Source organism: Perna viridis, chromosome 15, assembly GCF_037379345.1.
Source record: "Perna viridis isolate PV_CMFRI_1.1 ecotype Kerala chromosome 15, ASM3737934v1, whole genome shotgun sequence".
NCBI lineage: Eukaryota > Metazoa > Mollusca > Bivalvia > Mytilida > Mytilidae > Perna > Perna viridis.
The window spans coordinates 18,794,003-18,814,461 of record NC_142459.1 but is presented as its reverse complement, the minus strand read 5'-3'; the positions used below and the strand labels follow the sequence as shown (position 1 = coordinate 18,814,461).

At 31.7% G+C, this 20,459-nt stretch overlaps 1 protein-coding gene across 1 annotated transcript; it reads right to left on the bottom strand.

Moving 5' to 3' along the window:
* Nucleotides 1-9,778: 9,778 nt before the first annotated feature.
* Nucleotides 9,779-19,349, bottom strand: LOC148597322 (uncharacterized). The gene is made up of 6 exons (XM_088563586.1): nt 19,240-19,349; nt 15,102-15,198; nt 12,783-13,091; nt 11,893-12,210; nt 11,434-11,544; nt 9,779-10,237 (listed from the first exon to the last, which is right to left on the bottom strand). The coding sequence occupies exons 2-6, from the start codon at nt 15,154-15,156 to the stop codon at nt 10,011-10,013; spliced, it is 1,020 nt and encodes a 339-aa protein (XP_088419712.1). The 5' UTR covers nt 15,157-15,198; nt 19,240-19,349; the 3' UTR covers nt 9,779-10,010.
* Nucleotides 19,350-20,459: the final 1,110 nt, after the last annotated feature.

The window sequence follows — 20,459 nt, the reverse complement described above, 5'->3', positions numbered from 1 at the left end:
TATTATTGTTATTGGGCGTTTGTAAGTTTCTACCCTGTAAATCTACGGAACATGTTGGAGTATAAACAATTAACGTCCTGGTTAATAACACGTATATATGGAAATAAACAAGGATGGCCAGAACTCAACTCACAGTTTTTTTTGTTGACATCACCATAATACAATTTTGTTAAGTGTGTTATGGTCATTCTGAGGTATCGGGCAGTTGCAAGAAGCATTAAAGAATCATCTCGATAAGTAAAAAGTCCCAGAAACCACTTAATTTCATAGTATTTGCACTTATTTTCCAATGTTTATGAAAATTTACATTGCCGACATCATGGCCTCGTTCTTGTTCTCCAAATACAATTAAATGTCATTATACTGTTCGCCGTTTACTTTTTAATGTTCATTTGCATGTAATGGCGAATAATGTTTGAGTACTCTTTCTATAACGGAGAAAATATTAGGAGTCCGGAAAATGAATGATTCAGAAACGGAAGTGATGTAAGTTATTTGAAAAATGTTTAACTTTTTTTACCAAAACACAGAGCAGGTGTTCTAAGAATTGCTCTTTCCACTTGTTCAAGTTATGGCAGATAAAACTATAGTACTGCGTTGCATTACCAACAAAGCAGTTGTTTGAGTACAGATACCCCGGTCTATCATGGGCAAAGTCTAAAATATGCAGAATCGTATTACAGCAAACGTTGTTTTCTCGTTTTGATACTTAGATATAACATTTTATTTCATCATACGAAAACTAATAAAAACTATTTTAAAATGAATATTTAATGGTATGGCACCCTTTCATTGTCCAGATTAACAAAATTTATTGTGACACTTCTGAAAATAATTCAATAAGTCAGTATATGGAATGGGGAAAGCAAATGATTATACGCCGCTAAAAATAGTAATCAAGGGAACCAAGGTTATAGCGGTAATCAAAAGAATGTAATCCAGGGACAAAGACCACACATGGAAAATAGACATACACAACACAGAAAATAAAGTAACCAAAATCATACATACAAAGTAACAAAAGCAAATGAGCAACTCAGACTCCACTAAAAACTGGTGAAAGATGGTTAAAGAGTGATGGGGAAAAAGTCACTTACGTTAACATTTAATTAACCGTACAATCGGTACCAGAGTTCTATTTTTCACAATTGATACATTAAGTATTCTTTGTACCTTAAATTCTGTTTGTCTGTAAACTTTGAAATTTAAATTTTGAATTAGCTTTTAGAGTCAGTGTTCTGCAAGATGGTCATTTTTTATTGAATAGGTACAATTTAATTTCTTAACTCTGAATGGAATTCAATTGACAGAATCTTTTTACGTCATTCCGTAGTGTTTATTCTATCATAATTATTAATTCACATCGATATGGAGGGAAAAGGATGCATCTTCTAAGGAGTAGGAATATCAAATCAGATTTTCTTGTCTATGTTTATTATAGAACATCAAATAGATTTAATCTATATATCGTATTAATACAGTTTCATGTCTGTGGAAACCACTACAAGCGTGTGAAATAAATCAAAAGTCAGTGTACCAACATACATCTAATTAAATGTATTGAACAAAAACCAAATAAATAAAAAATAAAAACTATAATTGGTACCAATTAAGTAGCATTCTTTTTAAGAATCATGGCGATTCTGTAACACTCCTTAAGGCCTACACATTGTAATTGTGTTAACATGTTGTTTTTGGGTCTATTATAGTTCAATGGTTTCTTCTGTGATTCAGTGATATTTACAGAGTTACCTTCCTTAATTATGAATTCTATAATACATTCTGTATGATTTATGTCTCCTATAAACATAGGTCATATGAACACATTTTGCCATATATGAACATTTTTAATAAAATATCAAAAATAAAAAAAATGAAGGCTTTCTAACCATCTATCATATACTGCATGATTCTCAGCTGGAGTTCCAATTAAAAGCTATATGTTCGTTTTTGTTTTATGCGATTTTTAATTCCACTTCTAAGCATTTAATTGATTTAGTGGTTAATACGAAAGGAAGTCTGAACATTGAAATATTTACATATTTTTATCACAAATCATTAACGTTAAGTTCCCATGGCTCGTTTTCAGAGACTATTGTTTTCTTTGCTAAAAAAACAAAAACAAAAACAAATACGTGGTAACGAAGTGACGTTTACTCCAAAGGGTTATTTTAAGACCCACATAGAACCAAAACTGATCTGCCAATTGGCATTAAAATCAACAAATGAAAATTTACTTTTATTGATGAAACAAAAATACAAAATAAACATAAACGCATGACACACTCCTCACCCCCTCTTACTCTCTTACAGTCACAAGACAACATAAATGCAACACAATGTAAAGAATAAAACAAAATAATAAATATGATGTCTCCATCTTCATTAAATCACCACTCTTGATCACGTTTTCACTGCTGATTACTAAGTAATTCTCCCTTTTCAAAATGAAAAGTAAACTTATTTACCGCTCCTTGAGGTTTACATTAATTTCCAGATAACACTTTTCCACATTATATTTTTTTTAAATTCTACACTGTTTCTTATAATTGCCAAAGTTTAATTTCCATATATCCCCATTTTTATAATGGCTGTTGTTCTAAACAATATTACACAACCTTTATACAAGTTGGGCAAAACCATGGGCTGACTCTAAAATATTACTACCATCTTGAACCCAATCTACGAAAATATCCCTATTCCCTGTGAAAATAACAAAAACTCATTTGAGTCCACTGAAAAGTCAATATATATAAAATCCATTGCCATTCACATGACACGCCATATATTTCACGAAAAACGTGTGAAACTCATCACTATCTACGCTATGAGTGAAATGATAAAATTCGACAGATGTGGTCATGGCAATATATAAGATTCAAACCTACCAAAGAGCACTTTATTTCCGTGATGATAAAAAAAAGTAGGAATTATCTTGAACTGATTGTTCCTTTTTATCAAATTTCATTGATCTGGAAATACTCATAATTACCTCCAACTCAAGGGTTTTTCTATGTGCCACCTTAACACATGCTGCCGCTCCATTGTCCAGAACCTAACTAATTACCTGAATACTAAATCAGTCAGGGTGTTTTTGACAATAGCCCACAAACCTGTTTAATAAATCTAAATTTAACTTACCCTTAATTACATAAACATTTAAATACCTAAGCCACTTACTCAGACAAAGGGGAATAAATCAAAGGGAAATCAAGTTTGTTACACTTGTTGTAAAAAGATATTTAATAAATTGTATGTTTGATATACAAATTTGAAAGTCACAAACAATTTTAATGACAAATATAAAATAAAAAAAAATATATTCCTTCAAGCAATTCTGCCCTCATCTATTGCATTTATACTGTTTTAAGTGTGAGTCCCTGTACGAATCAGGCAGAAGGTGAAACATAGTAAGAAAAAAACTATCATTTGAAGGGCAGATAACTATGTGAAAAATCTCATTTTTTCTAAGATCATATTGACAAACTTTTGAGCAATGCCACCGATGCAGATATCAAATAACGGACTTTACAAATATTACATTGTCAGATCGGTGGGTTTTGGACATAAATGTTTCTGCTTTTTCCCACTTTGCCTGATTACTATAAATACTTGCACTTAGATAAGTGCGTTTGTATAACAATCAATATTCATTTATTCTCTTGTGGTCATTGTCCTCACGAAAAACATTAATCACTAAAATGTTTAACATGCAACAAAGAAATCACAGTTTGCAGTATTTAAAGAAGCATGTAATCCGCATGCCCCAACTGACAAGCTCCTGTAGAGTATTGAATCAGTTTGTAAACAGTGAAATGCACATGCAACTGAACTTTGAACTCTGTAATAAGTCCGCTTGGAACACGATTGTCTTGAAATCGTTTGAATATCGCTTGATTCGCTGAAATATAATTTTCAAACATTGTACTATATTTATATGTAATTTGACATGATCGAAATTTCCTATTAAATTTACATAACCTAGAAAGTAACATAATTTGAAATGAAATTCAATATATATTTCATGCATTATTTTCTAAATTATCGTATATATACTGCACTATATACCAGTGGTTTTACAGAGGTATAGATACAGAGGAAAATTTGGTTCACAAAATACCTATATAAAATCGAAATAAGCCAAAAGCGTTTTTTTTTTCTTCAAAATCGAGGAAAAGGAAACAAAGAATTGTCAATATATGGACTGCAATGAGTCAAGCTTTATTTGAAAAGATTATAGAATTTTTATGTTTAAATATAGATCTTAAAATCTTTTAATTAATACAATGCCACTATCAATTTTTTTTTCATTTGAAATCATGTTAAAATCACGAAAATAACTTAAGATTTGAAGTTTTTACATTTTTCATTTTATTTACTTATGAATCAAGCAAATTACATTTTGATATCATTGTTGAGATTGTTAGATACAAACTATTTTTATTCAATTTTTTTTGTATTTGCATGAAAAACCAAAAACGATACTTAACCCACAGTTAACTTTATAGAATTGAATACATATCGATGTTTGTTTGTTTTGAAAATGAACATTACAAGGGCAGATAACTCTGTCAATAGCCTCATTTTCCAAGATTCTATTGAAAAAATTTCTGAGCAAAGCCAGTGATGCAATGATTAAATAGTAATATTTTCAAATAGAGAAAAGATCCTTTCGTGATATAACATTGTCGGATCGGTGGGTTTTTGACATGCATGTCTCTTATTTTTCGTATTTTGCCTGATTCTTAAAAAAACTCTCACTTTTAAATACTTATTGAGTTGAACGATAACTGTTGTAGTATAATAAAGAGTTCTGCTGGATGAATTATTTCCTTAAAACCGATGACTATAATATTACATGCCGACATGCATGTTTCAGGTTTTCCCCTTTTGCCTGATTCTTACAAACACTTACTTTTAAATACATATTGAATTGAACAACAACTGCTTTTAGTACAATAAATGAATTTGTTGGATAGATTATTATTAACGTACAACAAATGACTATAATATTACCTGCCGACTGTGAACTAGAGGAAAACGGACCCAATGCCATATCACCTGTCGTAGAACTTTGAATATTTCCAATGGTCATAGTTGTGTCATCACAAGACAGTAGAGTTACTGGAAAAAATTTCTGATTCGAATCGAACTACATTGCTTATTCATATGTCAATGTTTCTTCTGTATTTGATATCTTTTTTTTATTTTGAAGTTAAGATTTTGCCTGTTTTAATTGCGAACTTCGTTGTAAAAAAACAAAGATAGTGTAAAAATAACTATCTACCAACAAAAATATTTTACTGAATACAGATTCTACAGCTAGATTTCCATTGGTTTATCTATACCAAATTATTTCGCTACTAATTTTCCACATTAAAACATATGATGAAAGGAAAGGAAAAATAGAAGTATGAAGAATTGACATTGAGAAAAATCAAAAGTGCGAAAGGTTTTTTTCATATTGACAAAGAATAAGATTCTTTTATAATAAATAATCACCCGACTTTTCCAATTTAATTTCTAAGGCACTTATAATTCCATGTGGTCACCTGACACAAATATCTCTATAACTTACACGCATCGACGTTGTATATCAAGAAAGAAGGATGAGTCGCGTAACTTCCAGCATATTTGAGGTTATCAGACATTTCAATAAACCTTGATTCATTACATGCATTTATGTGAAGCCACTTTACGGTAACGCTTGCATCGAAAGGACGAAAAGCACATTGTAAATCAGAAGTTTCGTCTCCATCAGCATTAATCGTTGCTGTGACGTAGAATCTAAAAGGCCCAGAGATGGTTGGAATACCTGTCAAACAAAAAATGCCTTTTGCTAAATTGATAAATACAATTCATTAGCGGCAAAATAGTGAGCATTTAAACTAAACAACATATCCATTATCTAAACTATACGGAACGATATGGCAAACGACACATTTGCAATAACACAATGACATTGTATAACTCAAAACTTAACTCTGTTTTTCGTTAGAACAAACCCTTATTCATCCCTATTGTCACATTCCATTTATTTTCCCTGCATACCTAAGACCGCATAATGATTTTGTACGAGAATTCCCCTTTCCCCTTTACCCTAATTCCCATCGACCATTTAGCATTGAATAAGACAAACGCCATATTTTTTTTACTATGATTGTCCATATTGTTGGGCCTAATACTTACTTTTTATGCTAATTGTAACTTTGACGTAAGGACCGTTGGTTGTTTCGATTCCATTTGAAGCTTTACATCTATAGAAACCCGTGTCCTCGAGCTATGTATTAAACAGAGTGACTTTTTAATGATATAAAATATTGACGTGGTCATGCTAAAGGTGAGTAACTGTTGCATCTTTATTCAATCGTTCCCTGGCACGGGTTGCATCTGGTGAAGTCGGTGTTGTACTCACGGATAAGGTTAAGAAGTCTGTCACGCCCGTTCCCAAATGTGTATTCGGGATTGTTACTTCTAGGGCATTGTTCCTACCTATAAGTATGTAATCAAGAACCACACCGCGGCAGACATTTTGTTTTTGATCGTACAAACTACTGAAGACAAGCATTTCGATATTCTGAAACTAACCTTGCTTGAAATTGTGAAAGCCTTGCAATAAATCATTCACCTTTGAAGATTTTAGATTTTCTGAAAGACTTGTTTGCATACTTTATAATAGGTGTGAAACGTCTGAAGCTGTTTGGAGTTTGGTATATACTAACCAAATATAAATACAGTACTGCTATTAATTCCTTTGACGAAAGTGTTAGACATTTCTCTCTTTACAGTTGCTATTTTTCTCGGAATTTGTGTGGTAAACTGGTAAACATATTCGTGGGTATTAAATTTTGCGATTTAAAAATTAAATGATAAACAGTTCATAGTGTTAAAATCAATATACCTGGTATTTTGTTCGTTCCTAGGGCCTAAAATACAAATAGCAGTGATATATTGCACTGTTACATTTAACAATTAAACAGGATGATATAAAAGCAAGATCGATTGATGCATTTATGGCCTTCCTGAAACAAAATTCAATATATTCATCAGTTTTGCATGAATATATTTTTGTTATTCTTTCTATCGTTATAAAACAACATGCACAACTTTTAAGTGGCATTTTATTCATTCATTAGTCATAATAAATCTAAACTGCAATGATCAAAATTATGTCATAATTGATTTGTTTTTGATAAAGTATTATTCTCTGTAAGAATTTGGCGGTGGTTGTAAAATGGAATGAAAAAAAAAAAATTAAAGTTTAATATTTGCACCCTTACAATCAAGGGAAAAGTTTTTCCCTATCAATTTGTTAAATTGAGCTAAAATTGCACTAAAATTGAACATTTTCAGGGCAGATAACTGTAAAAAAAATTCTAACACCCTACTTAAAAGAAATTTCTGAACAAATTGATGTTTTCAAATAGCATCATTCACTATAATTTTATTCTCAGATCGTTTAGGATTAGATATTTCTGATATTTCCAATTTTTCTGATTCTTGCAAAAACTTGACATATATATTTTTTAACGGAATCAACCAAGAAACTTTTCCTCACAATGGATCAATTAAGAAATACCCACCTCGTAAACAACGTTGCGCCGTTGCAGTGTAGTCGTAAAATTCATCACGACAAAGCAAGAATGTCACGAACAGTAGCACGAGTAATCAAGGGAACCAAGGTTATAGCGGTAATCAAAAGAATGTAATCCAGGGACAAAGACCAGACATGGAAAACAGACATACACAACAAAGAACACAAAGTAACTAAGATCATACATACAAAGTAACAAAAGTAAATGAACAACTCGGACTCCACCAAAAACTGGGAGGATGGACCAGGTGCACCGGATATCAGATTTCAATACATTTTCCGAATTGGTCCATTTTGTCAAATATATATTATTTTTTATTTGAAAAACGGTTCAAAGCCATCGTTTGTTCCTTGTATCAGTTCTTGCCAGAATTGTATACACCGGGAAAATCGCAACTTATGATTGCATATGTTTCAAAACGGAAACATATATCTAAGATCAATATTGAAATGTATGATTTTGTGCCTATGAAATCGCATGGAAACAAAAGTTGTTTTTTTTCTAAATTAGGAGAAAGCTATGGTTCTGACTTGGTACTGGTATTTCAAACGAAAATGTTGGCTTAAATATAGGTTTTACAGAGTAATCAGAAAAACAAAATGTATGACAGGGACAAAGATCAAACATGGAAAACAGACACACAACACAAAGAACATAAAATAACAAAAAATATGCGTACTAATTGACAAAAGTTAATGAGCAACTCAGACTGCACTAACAACTATGAGCATAAACAATGATTACCGATAGGGTAAGCGTCATCTGCTTTTCTACAAACACCCACCGAGTTGCTCATAACAAATAAAGCCCTGGTAGACAAAAGATGGATACACTGCAGCAATCCGCGAGTTCATGATGCATACGACGACTTTACAACTTCTGTTGTAATGACTTTAATCTTACGATACGAAAGGTCTGCTTGGTTACAGAAATCTCTGGCATAACGTATGAGTTGTGATATGAAAACTACATACAGAGATGTACAAGGGATGTCGTCACAGATGAAAGACAATTGACAATTGGCAATGCGGAATGAAAAGTCATTGTATTTGTCGTGTAGTTTGGTCAATAGTTTTCCCAAACAACATACATCTAAGTGTTAGGATATGAGGCTAATTTCACAGTGTCTATGGTATTCTTTTCTCAAGTGCTGCAGGAAAATTCTATGTATCAAATCCTTGAAACTGTGATTATTTAATGATACTACTTCATCTATAGGTGTTTAATGGATCTAGCTAAACTTTTGAATCAGATCAGCTATAAAGGCAGCCTAAAGTGTGAAGGAATAGGTCAGCAAGTAGCGGAACATAATTTCGTCTCATTGGAATTCTAACCGTTTGTTGAGTAACGCGTCCTCCTCATTGGACAAATATGTTGTCTATTACAAATTCCAGCATTTCCAGCACATCTTTTTCTGTATGTTTGGAAGATGATTTCGGAACTGTTTTTTACAACGTATGAGGAATATCTAACAGGAACTACGCATTTGTATCTAGTTGTATCGCCTTATTTGGAGTAACAACGATGTATGCTGTTATTGGGTCACGATTTTACTGAGTAGTAGAAATAGTATAAAAGTATAAAGACTTGAAAAATCATAGATTTAATGCGATTGTATTCTGATAATAATCTGGAATTGAAAGTTTACAGAAGATCTGTCGAATTTTACATGATCCACTTTGATACCACTACAGGAGTAACAAGTGTCGTTTTTCCCCACTGGAGCCGCTCTTTGACAACTGTGAGTACCGAAAATAAACGTTTTGAAAGAGGTTTGGTGGTACATTTTGTTGATCCCATAAATTTCTCCTATAACCAGTGGTTATATGAAAATCCCAATGCTTATTTCCGCTTACTAAAAATAATAACAATAATAATAATAATATTAATAGATAAAGGCCTTGGACCGATAAATCACATATTGCATAATTCTTAGCTGGAGTTCCAATCAAAAGCTAAAAGTTCGGTTTTTTTTTGCCGGTTTGATGGAACTTCTAAGCATATTTATATTTAAACAACAGGATGTTTGAAGACTAAAATGATATTTACATCTTTTTATCACAAACCATTCTCCATTGATTCTTTCCAGAAACAATTTTGATCTTTTCTAATAACAAAACAAAACAAAACAGAACATACCAAAAACAATGTATTTAATAAATAGTCAATATGATATACGCATTTGAAAATCACAAACATTTATTATGACAAACAAATATAAAAGAATCTCCCTTTAACCATTTCTGCCCTCAACTATAAATCTTTACTGTATAATCATCATGGTAATTTTCATGAATTCAATGGTTGTTTCAATATTGTTTTAAATAAGTCCATTTTAAAGCATTCAATATTAATTTATTCATCTGTTATCATTGTATTATTGTCCTCGATGAATTTCGATCACTTGAATGTTAATTAACATGCAACAAAAAAATCCCATTTGGCAGTATTTAAAGAAGCATGTAAGTCCGCATGCGCCAACTGGCAAGCTCCTGTAGAGTATTGGTAGTTAAAACTTATACATATATCAGTTTGTAAACAATGGAACGCACATGCAACTGAACTTTGAACTCCGTCGTATTCCGTAATAAGTCCGCTTGGAACACGATTGTCTGGAAATCTTTTGAATATCGCTTGATTCACTGAAATGAATTTGCCAAAAGCGAGATTACATACACAATATAGGAATTAACCTAATTGGGAATAGAATACCATGTATATTTCAAGCATTATTTTCTAAATTATCTAATATACACTGCACTATATAACAGTGGTTTTAAAGAGGAATAGACACCGAGGAAAGCATGGTTCACAAAATACCCATGTAAAATCGAGATAAGCATAAAGCGTTTGTTTTTCTTCAAAATTGACAAAAAGAAAAGAATTGTAGGAATATGTGACTTCAATAAATAAAGCCTTAATTGAAAAGATTATCAAATGTTTATGTTTAAATATAGTTGTCAAAGTATTTTAATAAAACAAATAATCATTATTATGTGATTATCAATTGAAATCATGTTAAAATCGTGAAAGTAACTTAAGGATAAGTTTTTACATTTTTCATTCTATTTACATATGAATCAAGCAAAATATTAAAATTTTGATCGCGTTGTAGAGAATGTTAAATACAAAACATCTTGTTCAAAAGTGTTTGCATAGCATGAAAAACAAAACAAAAACGATACTTGTCACATACATGTGACACACAGTTAACTGTATATATTGCATAACAATCAGTGTTTGTTTTTGTGCTTCGGTGATGAGTTGATCGTTTCACAATATCACAACATGTTGATAAGGTAACGTATTTTGTTTATATTTTTGGAATTGATAATGCGTATTTTTTGTAATATTGTAGTACTTAATTGTCATTCCATGTAAGAATCAAGCAGCAGGTGAAACATGATATGAACAAAAACACATCTATTTGTCAGTGTAATTTGACCATTTGCACCATAAGGATCAAGGAAAACAGACAAGATGTTCCATATCATGCTGGACCTTCGAGTGCCAATGTCATTGGATTGCATTGAAAATGAACATTTCCAGGGCAGATAACTCTGTCAAAATTATTTTTCAAAGATTCTATTGAAAAAAAATCTGAGCAAAGCCAGTCATGTAGAGATTAAATGGTGTTATTTTCCTTGAATGATATCACATTCTCAGATCGGTGCATGGGTTTTTGACATGCATGTTTCAGATTTTTCCCATTTTGCCTGATTCTTACAAACACTTACTTTTAAATAGATATTGAATTGAACGACAACTGTTTTTAGTACAATAAATAAATCTGTTGGATAGATTATTATTGCCGTACAACAAATGACTATAATATTACCTGCCGACTGTGAACTACAGGAAAACGGACCCAATGCAGCCATATCACCTGTCGTAGAACTTTGAATATTTCCAATGGTCATAGTTGTGTCATCACAAGACATTGGAGGTACTGAAAAAAATAATTGATTCAATACGAACTACATTCCTTATTCATAAGTCAATATTCAATATAGACTTGATATCATCTTTTTCTTTTGAAGTTAAGTTTTTTTCTGTTTTAACTGCGAATTTTATTGTAAAAAAGATAAAAATATCCAACAACGAATAAATCTGTATCTAATAACATTTATGTTTATATATTTATTCCAAATAATTTTGCTGGAAATTTGCCTTGTTCAAATACAATATAATAAAAAAAATATATATATATGAAAAATCGATATTGAGAATCAAAAGTGAGTAGTGTTTTTTTAATATTGACAAAGAATAAGATTATTCTTTTATAATAAATATTCACCCGACTTTTCCAGTTTAATTTCGTAGGCACTTATAGTTCCATGTAAATTGGTCACCTGACACCAATATCTCCCAAGATCACGCGCATCGACGTTGTATATCACGAGGGAAGGATGAGTAGCGTTACTCCCAGCATATTTGAGGTTATCAGACATTTCAATAAACCTTGATTCATTACATGTATTTATGTGAAGCCACTTTACGGTAATGCTTGCATCAAAAGGACTAAAAGCACATTGTAAATCGGTAGGTTCGTCTCCGTCAGCATTTATTGTTGCTATGGTATAGAAGCTAGAAGGCCCAGAGATGGTAGGAATACCTGTCAAACAAAAATGTCTTCTACTGAATCGATTAATTAAATTAATTAGCGGCAAAATAGTCAACAATAGAACAAAACAAACAAAATCCAACATCTAAACGGAACGATATGATAAAAACATCAACAAAGAAAAATAACGACACGGTGACACATTAATTACAAACATTGACATTTCCAACCACGTGTCATGCTGAAAGCGCAGCAGACAACTAAGAGGTATACTGCGCTGTACTTCTACTCTTCATTAGAACATGTAGAATAAACCCTTATTCATCCCTACTGTCACATTCCATCACTTTCCACTGCATACATGAATCCGCATCAAGATTTTCTACGTTTCTCTACTCTAGCTTACATGATCTCTTATACAGGACGCAAAGTTAAATCATTCTGTATTGTAATAATTAGCATTAAGAGACTGAGTATTAGTACTGGATCAATGAGAGGTGTACAAGCTTTGAGAATTCCCCTTTCCCCTTTTAACCTTATTCCCATCGACCATTTAACATTGAATAAGACAAACGCCATATTCTTTTACTATGATTGTCCATATTGTTGGGCCTAATACTTACTGTCTATGCTAATTGTAACTCTGACGTAAGGACCGTTGGTTGTTTCGATTCCATTTGAAGCTATACATCTATAAAAACCTGTGTCTTCTAGCTGTGTATTAATCACATTGATTTCTAATTGACTGTTTATTAAAATTTTGACGTTGTCATTCACAAGGTGAGTTACCGTTCCATCTAAGTTTAATCGTTCCCATGCACATGTTGCATCTGGTGAAGCTGGTATTGTACTCACGGATAAGGTAAAGAAGTCTGCCACGCCCGTTCCCAATTGTGTATTCGGGCTTGTTACTTCTAGGGCATTGTTCCTACCTACAAGTATGTAATAATGATCCACACAGCGGCAGACATTTTGTTTTTTATCTTATAAACTACTGCAGACAAGCCTTTCGATATTCTGCAAACTAGCGTTGCTTGAAAGTGTGAAAGCCTTGCAATAAATAATTAACTTTTGAAGATTTTAGATTTTCTGAAAGACCTGTTTGCATAGTTTATAATAGGTGTGAAACGTCAGAAGCTGTTTGGAGTTTGGCATATACTAATCAAATATAAATAAATTATTACTATTAATTCCTTTCGTGGATTCTTTGTTTCCAATATATATCCAATTTATAGCAGTTTTGGGTAAAGTTCAAATGTTTCGATTTTTTCATGTGACCATTATCACTTATCGTGATATTTTACTTTTCATAATAATTCCATAGGAACCAGTTCCGCTATGACATACTTTTCAAATACGTTCGTAAACATATTCGTGGGTAATAAATTTCGCCATTTCCAGATTAGATGATAAACATTTCTTTCTGTTAAAATTTACCGGGTATTTTGTTCGTTCTTAGAACCTAAAATACAAATAGCAGTGATATATCGCACTGTTACACTCTGATGATAAACAAAGGAAGATCGATTGATGCATTTATGGCCTTCCCGAAACAAAATTCAATATTTTCATCCGTCTCATGAATATATATATAACGTCTCAGAATGTGACGACTCTATTCGCTACACTGCTCCATCGGATCAAATTGATACAGGGAAGATAACGTTAACTTAACTTAAGGGTCTGAAAAATTCACAACGATGTTAGAACTGTGAAATTTACGAAGCAAAGTTTTTGGTGGTTCCCTATTCGGGACTCGGACTCGTACTGCTGTGACATATATGACTACACCGCCTGCACTAAGTCCAGCGTCCTAGACCATTCGGCCAGCTAGCGGTACGAGTTCGAGTCCCTCGGAGGGAACCACCAAAATATTTGCTTCGCAAATTTGACAGTTCTAACATAGTTGGGAATTTTTCAGACCCTTCTATATATATATATATATATATATATATATATATATATATATATATAATAGAAAAACAATTTTCCAAATGTATACATATTCAGTCCCAGTTCCACAAAATAACAGACTTCTGTAAATTGTATGGGTGCAAACAAATTCAATTTCAATAATGGATAGATATTATTGTTTAAAAGGTAAAAATTGTCAAAATAAGCATCATATGTGTGGCTACGACACATTAATTGCAGTCCAATTTCTCAAAAATGACATATTTCTGCAGATTGTAAGGCTGCAAACAATTTAAATTTTAATAATTGTCCAAAATAATTGTTTCAAATATCAAAAATAGCAATATTATTATCCTTTTCGAGGTTGCGACAAATGACATATTTCTGCCAATTGGAAGGAAATCAGCATTCTATTTTTTTTAAATGATATTGTTAATATTGCTCAATATGTTTAATTTGTCAATATTAAAATCATGCGAGTGTCTCCGACACAAAATTATTTCAATCCAAATTTTCCAAAATGGCATATATTTAGAAATCGCATGAACGCGAACATTTTCAATTTGCATTGCTTGCGGAAAAAGGAAAAACATTTGTTTTTATTGAACAATAAGAAGTATTCCATAATCATTGTTTCAAAAGAAACTGCGAAAACAAATGAGAAACATATGCTTCTCTGGTGTTATCACAATGCATGCAAAACATATATCTCAATTTTTCCTATGTAAATTTTGAAAACAAAATCGCATTTTTCAAGATAGGTAAATGCAGTAGCAAATTTTGGTCTGAAAGTAAGACCAAAAAAAGATGTTGATATACCTTTAGGACCAACAGACATAGTTTTCGAATTTGGTCTGTTAAGAAAAATGTTTTTTTTTTAATAACTTAAGGTTTCATATGTTAGTTTTACAACAAGATGATCCAAAATAGGACATAGTAATAAAATGGTAAAATGGTTTTAAAAATAAGTCCATGTCATCTGAAGTCCTAAATACGTTTTAATTGTATTCAAACCGTGTGTTACTTACAAAATTGGTTCATCAGCATATAAAACCAGACACAATGTGTTCGTCTTCCTCCCATATCACGAATGTTGAATTTATATTCACTTTGCACACATGCGCTCTACAACACAATTTAAAAAAAAAAGAATAGTTGGTAATTATTTGAAAAAAAAACAAACCATTGACCTTAAGCTGTAATTACATCGTGTGTTTCTCATTTATTTATGGAGGAAGTGATTAGTAAGTGACTTCATATACTCATAGATGACATTTTGAGAGTATGGACATATTGTATTAGTCCGCGTATGTATTCATCTATCTTTTGGTTAAGCGTTTATAATTACCGGATACGTGTCGACCTGTGTGAATTGAACTAAAAGGCCACGACTTAAGTAGCACTCCAGCTAAGAATCATGCAAAATGTGATACATGGTTGGAAACCCTACATCTTTTTATTTTTGATATTTTGTTGAAAATGCTGTAGTAAACATAAATTAACATTTGTTTTTTCATTTAACCCGTGCTCATAGGAGATAAAACAAATGCATACAATGCACTGTAGAATTCGAAAGTAAGGGAGATAACTCTGTAAATTACACTCAAATACAATAGAATCTACTGGATTGTCAATGTGAATTATCTCCTAAGAGCAGGCAGATTTGAATGAATAATTACACATTTCATAGACCCATAAAACAACCTAATTACAAAAATAAAAATATGTAGCCTTTTTGGGGGTGAATCACATTTTTCATATTTTGCATAATTCTCACAAAGACTGCTACTTAAATGTCTTCTGATGGCCGTTGTTAAAATTATGAGGGATTGCGATCAAGTAGACAATAAAACATACAACCCATATGTTTATTTGACTAAGATAAAATATGTTACAAGGATTGTAAAAAGCTGAAAGAAACACAAACAATAAATCTTACCCAATCTTTATAACAATTGTTTTCTATGAAACCTTGACAATTTGCATTGTTTTATCAAATGTTTCTTGATCTCACGGGAAAAATATAGTTATTGTTAACACTCTATATATCAAGACCTTTCTTCATCATGCAATTAACGCTGCTGTCAAACCGGATACTGTTTTTCTATCAATTGAAAATGTCATAAAGCATAACAATATTTCAGCATGTTTACTACATTGTTGCTGTCTTACTGATGAAAACATTCACAATATCAATTAAATAGTGTCTTACTGCCTAAGTTTTATAATTTTCTGCATTATTCGTGACAATGAAACCACCACCGGGATTTAGCATTTTAACTTTTTACTGCTATTCAACTAATTGTTAAATCTAGTTACTGCTGTTGTCAAATGTGGAGCTTACTAGTATTGAGCATCGTAAATGATTGATCGCGTATACTAACAGAACTGTCACGGGAAAAACTTTGTACCCTCTGACGACATTTCAGTTATTTTTCTTATCCCAAATTATTGTAGAATTGACGTATTCATACCTGGGGTGCTTTCCATCAACCGGGTCGTTTTACCTGATCCGCAGATTCATGTTCCATTATTTGTTTGTATTGGACGAAAGTTTTGTCCTACCGTTAAATGATAAACTTGTTGAGATGTTTCAAGGAGGTAGACCTAGAGTAAGGGACACAACTCTTAAAAGTCATAGAAACTTTTGTATTCAGCATTTTACATCAATCTTATGTAAGCATCTAATTAACTTGGATTCATTTTATTCTGCTTCAAACGAACGCTTGAGAGTCTTTGGTGAAATTATATAATACAAACATATCACTGATTTCATGAGTTATGTCCCTTACACTAGGTCTATCTCCTTAAATAGCTTCATTGCGTTATTCGTTCCTTTCACTGCTTAATCGACAAAAAAAATACATAACCTGGTATTTGGTTATTGAAATCCTGAATAAATGAATATTGTGAAGTTGTGTAAATTACCACGTTTATGACATGAAAGTAAGTAGGAAAGTAACGGCACTTACTAGGAAAAAAAACGGAAAATAATTCAAACGATTTAAATGATATTTGTAACACGTTAAATTTCAAATAAAATAAAATAAAGCAAAATTTGAAACAGAGGAAGTTAGTTATTTTTTCTAATGATATAACGATAAAAAATATCTTATCCAGTTCAAATATTGAGACAGATGATATCTAATATTCTAATATTCTAGTTGAGAGATTTTCTGAGTTTTTATGAAAGATGACCTTAATGAAAATATTTAAGAATATAATTTTTGAAAAACTAGGTTAACTTTTGTTAATGTATGTCCTATGCCAAATATCTATATATGATTTCAATCGTTCAACTTAATACCTGTACCAGTCTGAAAACCTAAGCTGGATTTGTAAAACCTAAGCTGAAAACCTAAGCTGGACCCTACCGGTGCACCTGGTCCATGCTCCCAGTTTTGAGTGGAGTCAAAGTTGCTAATTTACTTTTGTTACTTTGTATGTATGATTTTAGTTACTTTATGTTCTTTGTTGCGTATGTCTGTTTTCCATGTCGGGTCTTTGTCCCTGGATTACATTCTTTTGATTACCGCTATAACCTTGGTTTCCTTGATTACTCTTTGATTACCGCTAACCTTGATTCCCTTGATTACTCTTTGATTACCGCTATAACCTTGGTTACCTTGATTACTCTTTGTAACAGAGACAACAACCCGCAGGTGAGCATACAATTGTTCATATAAATATTATCCTGATTAGGCCAACCATTTTTTACTCTTCCCTTTCTTACCGCGTGATTCCTGAAGAATGGGACACCAATATATAATTCTCTCTTCAATTTTCGACCAAATACACTGAGGTGGGCGCAATACCAAGAGACTACCGAACCGGTTAACTTTAGTTGGGTTATTAACATTTTCTTTTGATTTTGGTCTCGAGAATAGGTAAATATCTGCACAATTAAGTAAAATATTTCAAGATGAATACTAAACAAAATAAAGAATTAATATCGTATTTACCTTTCCTACTGACATTTTACACGACAGTGATATAAAGGAAAACAAAAATTAACTTATTTTCAGACTTTGATTTTGTTCAACTGACTAGGCTTCATCGGACTAAATCATTAAATATTGAGCCATTTGGCAATGGAACTTATTGCAAAAAGAGGCATCCACACTTGATCTTAATTTATCGAAATTGAAAATAACGTTTTACTTTCAAAAGTGTTCAAGTTCATATCCAAATCATCTATGTGGTCTCGTGGTAGTGTGCTCGACTAGAATAAATGAAGGTTTCATCACAGGTCACACAAAAGACTTCATAATTGAAATACACGGCTTTTGTTACTTTGTATGTATGATTTTACTTACTTTATGTTCTTTGTTTTGTATGTCTATTTTCCATGTCTGGTCTTTGTCCCTGTATTACATTCTTTTTAGTACTGCTATAACATTGGTTCCCTCGATTACTCTTTTCCATCAAGTTCGAGTCAAATAGTTACCCTCGTCAAATTTTGTAATACTTAAATTTAAATCATGAAATTTGGTGGATATATTGTTTAAATGTAGATAAGCATTTATACATAGACAGATGTAATATGTGTTATGGTAAACAGATGTTATTTAAATAAAGAATGGTATCCGGAACTTTTCAGTCCCCTGGTGTATTAAATTCTTAGTTTTTGGTACTAAAATTGTGAGAGAATGAATCAAAAAGGGTCTTATTATTTTTAAATTTTTTCCACCTACTCCATGCATGGTTTCATCCTCTGATAGTGTCTAAGTGCCTGATATTTTATACAACATAGTATTTGGCTATTGGTTTTGGAAAGGCACCCCTGATTTGTACTAAAACTCCATAATATTTTTTTCAGTATGTTACCATGGCTACTGGATTTTAAAAGAAGAATCACTAAATTACTTATAAATGACTTGAACCTCCACACACCAAGGATTTAAAAAAATATGCACTTTTCCTGACAAAACACTAGAAATTTCTGTGCAGACTGCCCCAAAACAGCTTTATTTCAACAAAATGAGACCAAATTTTTAGAAATAACGTAACTGTATTGTACTACCAAAGCTTGTCTTCAAGTACAAAGTAGGGTGTGTTCTATTGGTCTGACTGTCATACGACATTAAACAACAACTCTATTCTATTTTGTGGTAATGCTGTAAAAGTCGCAATAGTTTTTGGTACTTAAGAATGCTTTTCTCTTACCTTATCAAATTATGTTATCCCATATGACAAACTAAAACCAAAGCTATCAAAGAAGTGAACGACGCAAGTTAACACGTTGTATTATCGTGTGAAAAATAGCAATAATGCTTATTTAATGTCCTTGCCATAGCAAATAAAACCATTTAAATGGAATGATCAACCAATAGAAATAGAATTAAAATGAAACGTTAATGTTACGCAATTACAGCAGATTTTTTTTCTGATTGAAACATTTGCAGGAAATGACAAATTTATATTACTTTTCAATTTCTGTTACAATGATTTACCGCTCTTCGATGTACACGAAATTAATTTGATATTTGTATGGTAATGAACTATGCTCTCATGGCTGAAAATGAAATGAATATTTGTTTAGAATTATTGGTTAACTGTCAAACCGTTCAAAAGTCGTCTGACATTTGAGGGTGAATCATGACATTATGTTGTAAAGGATATGTCTATTGTACTCCTATATACTTGTAAAAAATCCGAACTGGTATTAAAATCAATAAATGGTAAGTATAAAAGAGAGGGTAGCAAATGTATATCTTTCATATTGAAAATCGAAATTATCGATAATAAACCAGGAAATGTTTTTAATTCTCAACTTTAACAATCTTTGTAAGAATCATGCAAATTTTGTAGTATGTGATACACCTAAATGCTACATTATTTGAATCTAATTATTAAGTTGCTTTCATAGTGTAAATGATGATAAAATTAATAATCATTCATTTCAATATGTTTGCTCTTAGGAGATAATTTACAATAAATTGAAAATTCAATAGCTTCTAATGTGTTTCAGTGTGATTTACATAGTTGTCTTCCTTAATTTTAAATTGTATAGTACATTCTTTATAATTACTATCGCCTATGAACAGGGGCTAAATAAAAAGCCACCAGTTAATTTATATTTACAAGAACATTTGAAAAAAATAAAAAATCAAATATGTAGGCTACCCAACCATGAATCAGATTTTGTATAATTCTAAGCTTGAATACCACTTAAGATAGTAGACCTGGGATACCCCAAAAATTTTCCCATAATTCAAATTTCTTTAAATTTGTGCATGATATTACACTAACTGTGGTGAATCATCTGTCAATTTGTAAAGAAAATTCACCGTGCAGATTTTGAACAACGCGGACTAAAATTTATAGAAACCTGAATCATTGGCCAAAACTGAACCATATCTGGTACTTGATGGTCATTTTTACCA

What these genes read in the sequence shown, in the direction of transcription:
- LOC148597322 (XM_088563586.1), bottom strand. Translation starts at nt 15,156, where the DNA reads ATGGGAGGAAGACGAACACATTGTGTCTGGTTTTATATGCTGATGAAC. An exon ending in AATTAAACTGGAAAAGTCGG is followed by an intron (nt 11,545 to 11,892) that starts GTGAATATTTAT and finishes TATTTTTTTCAG; the next exon opens with TACCTCCAATGTCTTGTGAT. An exon ending in CTGTAGTTCACAGTCGGCAG is followed by an intron (nt 10,238 to 11,433) that starts GTAATATTATAG and finishes AATTCATTTCAG; the next exon opens with TGAATCAAGCGATATTCAAA.